General features: G+C 37.7%; 1 protein-coding gene across 1 annotated transcript in view; it reads right to left on the reverse strand.

Moving 5' to 3' along the window:
- SLC15A5 (solute carrier family 15 member 5) overlaps window positions 1–11,530 on the reverse strand; it is a 33,248-nt gene extending 21,718 nt beyond the window's left edge. The window contains exons 1-4 of the mRNA XM_027668201.1: window positions 11,212–11,530; window positions 9,338–9,560; window positions 4,734–4,903; window positions 691–911 (exon numbers count right to left, since the gene is read on the reverse strand). Of these exons, the coding sequence (XP_027524002.1) occupies window positions 691–911; window positions 4,734–4,903; window positions 9,338–9,560; window positions 11,212–11,530 (933 nt within the window). The remainder of the gene's footprint in view (window positions 1–690; window positions 912–4,733; window positions 4,904–9,337; window positions 9,561–11,211) is intronic.
- Between the last annotated feature and the right edge of the window lie 599 nt (window positions 11,531–12,129).

Genomic DNA, 12,129 nt, shown 5'->3' on the forward strand with positions numbered 1-12,129 from the left:
TAAAAATGAATTCCTGAGCCAGCTCATAAACTTGTAATTCCAGTTGCCAAAGGGTAAGCTACCTCGAACTCCTGCTCAGCCAGGATCATCCAGACAGAAACGAATCTGAAGGAATCATGTCAGCTTAAGTGGCTTCTTGACACATTTACATTTATATAACATACACACACATTCAAAAGCGAAAAGAACCAGATAGCCTGACAGAGGGGCTGTGAAAGGACTGCTTCTTTCCACAAATGGAAAACCACCCACTCCCACTGTAGCTACAACAGCCACATAAGCCTGTCAAAACAGTAGGAGAAATATGCAACCAAAACAGCAAATAAAATTTTCTACCACTCTCCAGAAGCAAGTGAACATTTAATAAGCGGGAAAATTACATTTTTCAAGAAGAATACAGAGCCTGAGTTTGTGTTGATAACTGCAATACAGCAGCATGTGGAGCACAGGACTCCAGTACAAGATGTTTCAACCAGTAAAGGTTCAGAGAAAGGAGTAGCAAGCAGTCACACAAGCTCCTTAATGAGTCTTGACCAAGTCAATTTTCATTTCATTTGATGAGACTAGAGGTTATAGCAAGGAATATTCTTAGATAATTAAAACCACTAGAACAAACATGCCTAGAGATATAGTAGCAAACATGTGTCACAGCCTATTTCAGCTTTCTTGTTTAGAAGTTGTGTGACCCACCTGGATAACACACGTTCTGTACAGAATCTGGAAAGTAAACAATGGGAAGAGTCTGGCGAGGGACTTGGTGCTTTCCACCTGAATCTCACTGTACTGGCCACCATGGTTTTCCTTGGCATGGTCCAGCCAGTTTGTCACTCCTGTGCTGAGGTAGCGATGCCGCACGCAGCGCGTTTTCAGGGCACTGCCAATCACCCCAAAAGTCGTCAGCAGGGAACTCTCTGCAAGCAATCAGAGACAGCAGACATTGGTATGTTTTTATTCACTGCCAAAAGAAATCAGACAAAACGCTTTGGAAGGGAAAATGTAACCTGATATATTCACCTTTGTGTCTTTTTTTGGGTGGGAGAAAGGTAATAACAGTCTGGATTTGTTGCAAAACATTCTTTTTTGGACCCAGTTGGTTCACAACCTAATTGTTACAGAAGCAATCCTGTCAAACATCCACAGAGAAGATTGCCTTTTGCTACCAGTTATTTAACACACCACAGTTTGTTGCCGAGGTTGAGCAAGTAAAGCATTAATTTCCTTTGCTTTTTCTTTCCATTTATTGAATGTTGTTAGTTTTCATTTCAAGACAGTACTGTAATATTGCATACCTGCTGAAGTCCAGCAGCACTGGGAGGGCAGTAGCAAAGTGAGAAGGAAAAGAGTTTTAAGAAACAGTTGATAAGAGAATTCTCGTGGATGAATTTCAAAGCCAGAAATATTATCTCAGGACTTCCAAGTCTGGGACAGAAAAGTTTCCAATTTAGTACTTGGCATATTACAACTTGCTCACTGGTTACTAGGTTCAGGAATTGCTAACTCGGTTCTCCAAGTCAGAGGAAATAGAAGTAAAATGAGGACAAAACTGTTAGCATCAGGCTTGGGAATGCAGAATAATTTACCTTTGGTAAGTTGCCATCCATGCAAATAAGGGTTATGGCACTTCTCTACTTTTCTGAGTTCTGAAGCACTACAGTAATTTGAGTATCTATAACTAAATTCTTTCCAAATATTAAGGTGAAGGAAGACTGCAGAGGAAAATATCTCCCTACTATCTCTGATATGGAAATTATTTTCTAGAAATATCCATTAACATTTACTGGAAGCACTTGTTCTAAAGTACTAAGTAAGGGCATCTTATTAGATAAACTAACATTTAAAACTCTCTGGCTCTTTAGTATCAATTTGAGGACTGTTTACACTATGGAATAAAGTCTGAAATAGCTTATTAAAGCCTGCAAACACAGAGTTGGTACAGTTTTTATTGTTCTGTATGACTGTACTAGGCAACTATTACCACTCATTGTAAGTGATGTTTAAGATCTTAGACTATTTTAAGACCTAATCTGAAGACTAAAATTAAAAACTCTTCAGACTTCCAGAGTGACTTGACTAAGAAGGTAACCGAAAAACTAGTGGGACTTAGGGCTCTTCTCAAAGCAGAGGTAGTTTCAGAAGTAAATGAGAGATAACAGAAAACTTGGTTTCAGCTCAGTTCATTTGCAGAGCTTGTAATTAAATGTTTCAGATCAGAAAAATGATAATATTTTTCTTTGCCCTACCCTAGAGGTTGGACATTCAAAAAGAAGAAATAAGAAGCAGTTATGTGGTATTACTACTCTGCCAGGGTTTGAGCACAGTCAGATTTGATGATGCACAGGGTAACCCGTGACAAGACCAGCAGACAGTTCAACAAAGCAACAACACGGCTGTGTCCTGGTTCATGTGACCCAGTCCTGAAGATGGTCATGGCCATCTCTTCTTTTGGAATGTGAGGTGTTGGGCAAACTCTTCTTTCTCACTCTCACTAGAAAAAAAGACTAAAATAAACAACAAAACCTGATATTTCCCTGTCTTTCCTAATAGATCAACTGAGGCTCTCCTTTACCTAATTTCAGTCAACTACCTTGGAAACGTTATTTTGCATGAGACAAAACAGACAAGTACATTATTTAGCTGTGTTTCTCTTCATGGAATTCCAGTAGATTATAAGAGCTAGTAAACTAGGAAGATAAAGCTGCTTGAATTTGTAGTACAGAAAGCAACTTCAATGATACATAAATCTAATTATTATCAAGAGGATTTTGCCAATGATACAGTCAGAATAAGTACGTCATTCCTTCTTTGAAAGAAAATAAGTAAACCCCACAGAAATCCATAGTGCTGAATTCTTTAGATTACAAATCTGATCAGCTCTAAGGAAACATGTTTGAAAGCACAAAAATTTATATCAGTGAACATTACGCAGCTAAACATCATACACTCCATATTTTTATTTCTGAAGTTTCCAACCTGTATAGATATTAAGTTGCAAGAAAATTATTTACTTTTTCCTTTATACTTCAGTCCTTTGCTTTCATATTCTTTTTCTTTCACCCTAAACTAATTATAAATATCTGTGCTATTTAATTGCAATAAAAAGCCTATATTGCACCCTAAATGGTAGACATTCTTTTCCTTATCTCTGTTCACCTGCCAGTCCTTAAAATTATAGCAGTGGGAAGAAATGCAAACAAAGTCTGTGCTTGATAGCTAAACAGAACTGAATGGCGACATCCATTTGAAGAATTACCTTAAGATAAAAAAGGCAGTAAATATAAAAATCTTTTAAGGTCACCTATAGATTTGAATTACAGTTCTGAAGAATTTCTAATTTCATCACCTCACTGGATGATACAAAGCATATTATCTTTTATTTTCACTAAGGAAATAAAAAACTTTGCAGATATTAGTGTAGAGATTGGCATTCTGCAAAGACGTGGAAAATATATGATCATTCAAGCAACAGTCATAGGGAAAAACACAACACAAAGAAAAAAATGTTCTACTAGCTTGATTGATGGTCAAGATAGACAAAATCTACAAATTTATGTTATTCCACTTAGTAGGATTAAAGTAGTTAAAAGATAAATTACAGAATTAGTCCATATTTAATTGTCCAGCTCAGGACTATACTAAATGTTTTTACCTTCTCAAGTTGTAAAACTGCAGTGAGCCCCAGCCTCCCCATAACAAGGTAGCTAATTTGATGGTAGTCACTGCTTACCTCAGCTGCATATTATTGTGAGGTTTTGGGGGCACTGTGGTGGGGATGCATATCTTTGGCTCTATTTATTTAGAATAAATCTCTCTAGTGATGTGCTTGCTACAATATTACCAAACAATTTATGCATTCATTCACTCACTGCTAATATATTTTTTCTTTGATTATATTTAACAAAAACAATGAAGTAGTAACTTGCTTTCAGTTCCTGGGTTTTAATGAAAAAAAGAACAGGAAGGTTTGGCCATTTATGGCCTTTTTCAAGCCACCTTGGGCTCCTCTTACATTTCTGTGCTTGGTCAGTTGAGAGGGACATTGTTTATCAAAGGATTTTGTAGAGGTCAGGTACCAACTGGTGAGGCCTCAGAAGCCTAAGAACTTCCTCTATATGAAAATATCTGCACAGTCTGCACAGGGACTATTTAAAGCTGTTCAATATTTCTAGTTACCTTCAAATGAGTAAAACCACTTGAGGCTGTGTAAGCAAGCATGTTGAAATAACAGTAAGTACCAGATGTTCTGCAAGATAAAGGCATTTTAAAATTACTTTGCCACTAGTGCATAACCCTGTTTAGCTGACTAACCACTGTGCTTGACTGCCCAGCTGTGAGTTCAGGAGAAGCAACAGAGCACACTTAGCATAGGCACAAACTCTGCTTCAACTGACCAAAACACAAGTTGAACCAAACATGACAAAAATCAGTTCCACCAGCAGCGTGGATATTGTACTTCTTCCTGCACAGGCAAATTCTTTGACAACTGCCTTGACACGTCAGAAAACATGCATAAGTTTACCACAGACTGCTTCCCACTTTTACAGCCTATCCAGAATCCCCAGGTCTATTTTTACAGAGAACGGATGTTTTCTCTCTTACAAAAAGATATTGTAGAGCTAAAACCCGAGGATCTCCAACCAAACAAAGCAGTGTTATGGAAAAACTCTTTTTAGATATGCAAGTTGATTTCTTCTGTGAAAATAATCCCTAGAGTTACTTCCTAAGTTGCCTCTTACCTGCTTTGGGTTTGTAAATCATTTCACCCCTCATCATGTGAATCGTGATGATAGCCATAATCCCAGACACAAATGGGATAAGGAAACCAAGGTTCCTGGCCACAGACTGCTGGATGTAAGAAATGCTTACAAAGACAACTGCTGAATTTAAGTTAACCAGCCAGTAAAACCTAGTACACAGAGACAAGAGAGAGAAGAGAGGCTGAATAGCATAAGGCTTTCACAGAAGATTAAAACATCAAATTAAAGGCATGGTTAAGTATAGTAAGCATGGACAGCATCAGTACCATGAACACATTGACACACCAATTAAAATAGAATTTCACTTGAATGTCTCAGCTCCAAGAGGTGTAAGATTAAAGTAAGTGTACTAAGGCAGTAGAGCTGAACAAATTATCAAGTCTAGTACTGCAAATATTCTTGTGGGTGATGCTAATTAAATACATCAACATTTAACACTTACACATTTAATATCTGGTAGCATAAGTTTTGTGTATCATCAAATCATATGCTTCAAGCTTAAGAGAGAAATGACTTAATGCCACCACCCTTTGGTTAAAAAGTATTACATGTTAGGAAATTTAAGAAATATTATAATTTGATTTATCAGTCCTTAGTTGCAAGGCTCAACTTGAACTTTTGTTGTCTTCTGAAAATATCTTAATAAGGAGGTTCCCCGTAACATTTTTCTCTGACACTGTCTTTGGCAGTAGAGGTGCTTCCCAAGTAAGTGTTGGACCCTTCCTAATCACAGAACATATTCAAAGGAAAATCACACACTCTGGGAAGCAGATGGCATACCACTACTGATAGCCCTACTGCAGTTTGGAACCCTCCAAAATAGCACAATAAATATTCTTTGAGGAATTAGGAGGACAGCAAAAGATAATTTGGCAATTTTTACTTCACATTTGACTCTGGTTTGAAGACTTAACCTTTGAAATTTTAAGTTAAAAATATAAATTTTGACTAAACTTTCAAGTTCCAGGTTAGCTCTGAAGATGTGTATTGGTCTTGTGTGGCAAGCAGCTGCAAGAGGAGATTACCTTTGCTGGAACCTTAGCAAAATGGTTTCATTTAAAGGTGAAATATAGACTGACACATAATTAGACAGCTTAATACATATTGCTTGAGGAAACAAAGTTTTTTTTCTCGTTCAGTGGCACTTCTGCCTCATGTATGCTATTTGAACTTGAGTATTTATGTCTCCTAATTAATCTAGAATTATCTTCTCAATCATAAAAGAAAAGGCACTTTGCAATTATGTTACTCCACGATATTATAGTAGGACAGATTTTGTACATACCCATGTTGACTGCTGTTCAACTAAAGCTTTAAAAAAAAATCCCGTTACACAACAAGTTCGGTTAGAACTTGTGTGGACTTCTTGAATGAATTCCTGATATTTTTTAAAAGTTAGAAGTTTCAGTGGCTCTTTTCCAAACATTCTAAAGAAGTGTGCTGGAGCTACCTGAAGTCCTGACACTCTTCTTGGCTCTAAGATTGTTTGACTGGAAGCAGGAGGCATCCAAAGATGACCCTTGAGCACAGGAGAGCACTTTTGTTCTTCACCACTGTACCGTGAAACGTAAAGTTCCTGTCCTCTCACAAAAATGAGAAGGAAAAAAACCCCAGTGGGTTTAGCAAACAAGAGAGATAAACTACCCTCAATACACATATCAGAATTTAGGGACATGCTCGTATCACACTGACAGCAGCAGATCAGAACCTACACAAACAGATGACACACCTGGCTAATTTCTCATATCACAGCTGCCCAATGCTGCAATATTTGGGCTGACATTACATAAAGTGTCTCAGAGATCCCACCAGGACATAGTGGGTTTAGTTAGATACATCAAACAGAATACCATGTACAGCTTTGCAGGGAACAGCTCCTTCCTGGAGCTTCAGCACTCTGAGGTCTCCTCACAATGAGAGCCAAATGCCAACTTGAGAGGCTCATTCCAAAAATGCAGTCCAGACACAAACCTAAATGCTACTGTGACAAGCCACACAGACCCAATAATCTTCTTATAACTCTTTACAGAACTGCATTCATTTTGATAACTTTAAAGAAGTAGTAACTCTTATTGAAAAGTATTATGTTTATAAAGAATTCAAAAAGTTTTTACTTAATGTAGCAATTCAGATGAAACTGCTGAATGAAACAATCTGAGATCATGTGAAATAAATGGAAATAGACCTTCTCAATTAATTTTGAAGATGCAGAAAATTTCTCATCACCTGAAATATTATTTGCTTTTATCTTGTAAGCCTGCCTATCTCTCACAAATTTAAGTTTTGATTTATCCAAATACAGGCCCAGATATTCCATGGATAGACTAGAATCCAAGCTATATACTTTTCTGTATTAGAGTTTTGTAGGAGGAGGTCAGTATTTTTCAGAATCACTACAGAATTCTCTGCAGAAACAAGGTGGAGGAAAAAAATCCCAGAGAAACAGAAAAACATTTAAAAAAGTCAAAGTAAAGTGTGTTCAGGATAATGGCAGAAACTGATCTGTAATATATGGAAAGAAAAAGAAAAGCAGGGTGGAAAATACTACTGGTTCCATGTTCTCTGCATTTTTATTTTTTTTCAACAGTAAATCTGTAAGACAAGATACAACTCTGCCAACTCTCACCCCTAGTCTAGATTGCACTCTTTGCTCTCATTCCTGCTCCCATAGAGAGAACGTGTTTCTCCTGCTGCAAAAATAGCACTTAGAAATGCAAAAGGCCTCAGGGAAATTTAGTCCAACAAAATCCAAGCCCTTCTTCACTTAGCATTGGTATATTCTGTTTGTTTAGAAGATCAGAGCCATAGTACATATTAGGGGTTAGAACGAGGCCCTGGATTTTTTTGAAGGATTGAATTAGAAAACAGGCAATTACAAGGTCTTTTAACCCAATCTTTAATTCAATAATTCTGATTGTTTAAAAAGAACTTGGCTAAGAACGTAGATTCAAACTTAGCAAAAGCATGCAAGCATCTCATTGTATATAATTTTAAAATTTAATCCAAAGACAAGAAACTACCAAGAGAAAACAGTTTACCAAGAAAAGTGATTATATTCTGAGACATTTAATGAGATTAAGAGTAAACCCTCCATTTTTTAAAACTTGAGATTGCACTCCAAGAGCACCTCCTTGGGTGTCACCGCAAAAATTATTAAATTTTTTTTAATTGCACATGTGCCTTTCTTGATATTTCCAAAGTTCCAAGAACTGACCCATTTGGATTCCCCCAAGGAACTTTTTATTCGCATTATATCTCCTTTGTAATCAACACTGAGAAATGTCACTTTGATTAAACACAATTCTGAATGGCTAAGACCACAGTACAATAAATTCTCCAGAGCTATCTTTCAGAACAACTGATTGCTCTCCAGTTTTAATCCCCCAGAGCCTTATTTAATCAAAATGATGTTGCTAATTAAGGATTAAAACTCAGAATAGAGTAAAAAGGAAGGACTTTTTTTCTCTTCTCTCCTATGGGCAGGTCAAGGAGGCAGAATCTGCTCTAAGGAACTAAACAGTCTCATCCACCTTTGGTAAAGTTACCTTATTCACTGAAGTTTGGATTTAATTCAAAACTCTTTGATATTAACATAATTGGAGGAAAAAAGAATAGCCAGGAAAGCCATCCCCAAAGGAGGAGAGATCTGATTCACTAAGATCTTCACTGATTCTTCAGCGCTGCATTGTTAATATGCAAATGTGCTCAGTTTTTATTTTAATAACCATGCATGTAAAGGAGAGAAAAGGGGGCAGTTCAGGGCTTTTTTTTTTTTTTTAACTCTGCCTTGAAGCAGGGATTTGGAGGTTCCCACTGCAACTTCCTCACTGTACAGTTTAACCAGAAAATATAGCACCCTGTATAGGGCTACAGAAGTGGTAAGGAAAGGCAAACAAATCACTACAAATTATCTCCCTGATGCACTGAGAAAGAAATAATTAATATTAAAAAAACCCCGAAAAACACCACCCTGAATTTTAAGAACTATATTAAGATCAATTTTTCTTAAAGAATTAAAAAAAAACCACCACACGAAACCAAAACACAAACGTCAAGAGGTTTATCTGATGACAGAACTTCCCAGCAACAGAGTTGAAACAACGTGGCAGCTCCCTACCACTGAGCTTAGCAGTCACAGACTACAAGCAACTCCTACTTCCAGCAAACCAGCAGAATCTACTGCTGCCTCTCATGGCTAAAAATTTACTCTGATACAAATTCCAATGTATCACTGAATTTTGTCTCTGTTAGTTAGGGAGTAACAGGAAAATATTTTAAAGGGATAGCCATACCAAAGGCAGAAAACCAAGTCAAATCTTTGAGCATTTGGGCATGTTGTTTGATCCTCAATACTCTGACAGCATATTTCTGTAAGAGGCTAAAATAGCCTATCACCTACTAGCAAAAGGAAAAAGTTAGGAGAAGTCTTAACTAAAACTCTTCGAAACTCTTCCAAAATCTTCAAGTCTTGTGGTTAAAAACGAAGCATGAAACCCACCACCCACAGAATCTACCTTGTAGTGAATTTCAAGGCAATGCTCTACCATTCCCAACAGATACTTAGCCAACATTAAATTACCAACCAGTTGAAAAACGAAAGAAGTTCCTTTGGTCCACAGTCCTCAAGGTTGTATGCACTTAGTGGGCAAACTATAGCTCTTATGCCTCCTATTCCCAGGCTAGCTGTGAGTAGTGCAAAGTAGAACACTATTTTCTGCTCCCTTTTAGGCAGTGTAGGAAGAACACGTCGTCTGTCGATGTAAATGTCTTCAAAGGGGAATGACACAACAGGTAATAGTGCTGTGCCTGGAACGGAAAGAAAATTGTCGTTTGGAATTAATTAGAATCAGATGAATCAGATACATATTTTTTAAAGCAGGTACGTTGCAAAGACAGATGGAAAAAAATCAGAGATGCACAACAGAAAAGTGCAAAGAGGAACAGTCATAACCCTGTAGAGAGGCAGAACCTTTCTGGATGTTGCTATATAAGGCAAGGCAAAACCACTGTGGGCCTCCAAGAAACTAAACTCCTTCTGAAATGCTTATAAGGATTCAGGTTCTTCTGTCAGCTGAACCACCAATTAACCAAAAAAACCCCCAGACACCCCACTGTAGAGTGCAGTCTTTTTTACTATAAACCCCAGAATTGTAATAGGAATCAAAATTTAACAAATAAATTCTCAAAACTTTTGTGGAAATTTTTTTTTTTCTGCTGCACCTTCATGGAAAACACATGATTTTCAGAAACTTTACCCATAGAAGCACAGCCATGAATTGCATTTGCCACCTCTAGTCTGTAAAGCAAGTCTTTCAGATTTAATCAGCTACAGATTTCAAGTTGTAATTGGACTCTAAACTTAAAATATATTAATGCCTCAACAACACAAACATTAGCCACTACTAAGACTATGAATGCTCATCAGACTCTAATGCATCAGGAATGTTTAATGATCTATCTCCAACAAAAAAAATGTTGTCTAAAACAATACCCAAATACCTCAAATTCTGTTTGTGTCACTGGTCTTCTACTTTAAGATATGCACTGCAAAGACAAGTGGTAGAAGGAAATTTAAACCAGAATCCCATAGGAGAAACAGTGGGACACAAAGCAATCATTTTTGCAGACTGCTTGCATAATGGGTTTGTAATCAGCTCAAGAACATTTCAGGAGTGGCTCTGATTTTTTACTTGCTTTGTTGCAGGTCTAAATTACAACTGTTGTAGAAATCAGACTTGCTTATGCTCAGTAACTGGTTCAAGTAAGAAGTATTTCTATCAACTTGGTTTAAGTTGACAAAGTAACCAACCGCTGTGAGAGACACTAATTGCTACAGAACAGTCACGCTTAATTTGAACAGGTCTTTTATATAAAAGATCTCAAGAATGAGACACAGGGAAGGTTCAGAATGTGCTGAGAGAAAGTAGGCCCTGGGTGCAGGTATTTGGATACACTCTCTGTACTTCAGGCAAAGTTTGTTTATACTGGTAGTGCGTAAATACTTTTCCTCTTGTCCCAACACAACAATCACATACAATCTTACTACCAACAGCTGGGAAACAGTCTCCAAACTCTCTCTCTCTGACTAAAGCTTTGCACTGGTGTCAAACAATGCAAACAAATAAAAACTTTAGATGTTTGTCAAAGGGACCAATTTTAAGAGTGGAGCATCCATGTTCTGCATAGCTAACCCACTTTAGAGGAGTCAGGTTTGTGCACCAACTACACACAAGATACACACACAAACGTTCCTTATTCTTGTTCAAAGCATTGCCTCACAAAACCACAAAGGTAAAAATACTGCAGTGCATTTTGTAGAGGAGGAACTAAGTAATTATCTGTTAGAGAAGGTGGCCACAAGGCTGGAGAAAATGGTTAGATTTCAGACACAACGCTCGGGAATGCATTTCTGCAAGAGAACTGGTAAAACACGGAATATTCCCGGGGTGTCACCTACCTAGGAAGTGCAGAAACATGCAGATGCACACAAGCTTGGTCCTGCCCACAAGGCACTCTGCAATCCAGCCCACCAGCACCGGCGTGAGCATGGAGGTGCCCACGAAGCACATGTTGGCCATGGCTGCCTGGTAGTTGCGGTAGCCGAGTTTGACGGTGCAGAAGTGGATCATGTTGCACACGATGCCAAAGAACGTGAACCTCTCACACAGCTCCACCAGCAGCACACAAATAGCCTCTCGGAGCTTCTTCTCAGGCTGAGACAGTTTTCCATCGTGGTTGCTTCTCCCAGCTAGGGGACTTTGCTCCTGGTCAGCCATGTAGTTCAAAAATCCCTTCCCTTGCACATCTCTTCTCTCTGCATCTGGCATGACAGTCTTTTTTTTGAGTACCACTGAGCAGAACAGCTTATGTTGCAGGTACACTCCTGTGCTCCTCCACTGCAATTAGCAAACTGGTAAGACTCTTGCTTTGAATTCCACACTTCTCTACTACAATTTCTTAGGGCACCTGTCACTTTTGAGATATTACATATGGGATCAAAGAGTATAAAAAAACTGAACAAATCCAAACCAAAATAATCAAAGAACTATACGAACATTTCAGCTTCTGAATTTAGCAACACTCAGGAAGTTAATTAGTTTATTTAATTAGTCCATTTGGGGGTGAACAAGATTTTTTTCCCAGAATTATATTACCTATTAAATTATGTGAATCCAATACTGCGTGTGCAACTCTATCTGTATGTTAAAGATAAAGGTTTAAATACACATGAAAGCTAACAATTTCAGCAGAATACAGACAACAGATCAAGAAAATAATTTGGTTAAAATAATTCAATACTTTAGCTAGGCAACTAGTGAAAAACTGCAAGTAGATAAAGAGAGGGATTTTTTTTTAAGGTAAACACTATCCAATC

The sequence above is a fragment of the Corapipo altera genome, unplaced genomic scaffold (assembly GCF_003945725.1).
Source record: "Corapipo altera isolate COAL_440 unplaced genomic scaffold, ASM394572v1 1, whole genome shotgun sequence".
Classification (NCBI taxonomy): Eukaryota; Metazoa; Chordata; class Aves; order Passeriformes; family Pipridae; genus Corapipo; species Corapipo altera.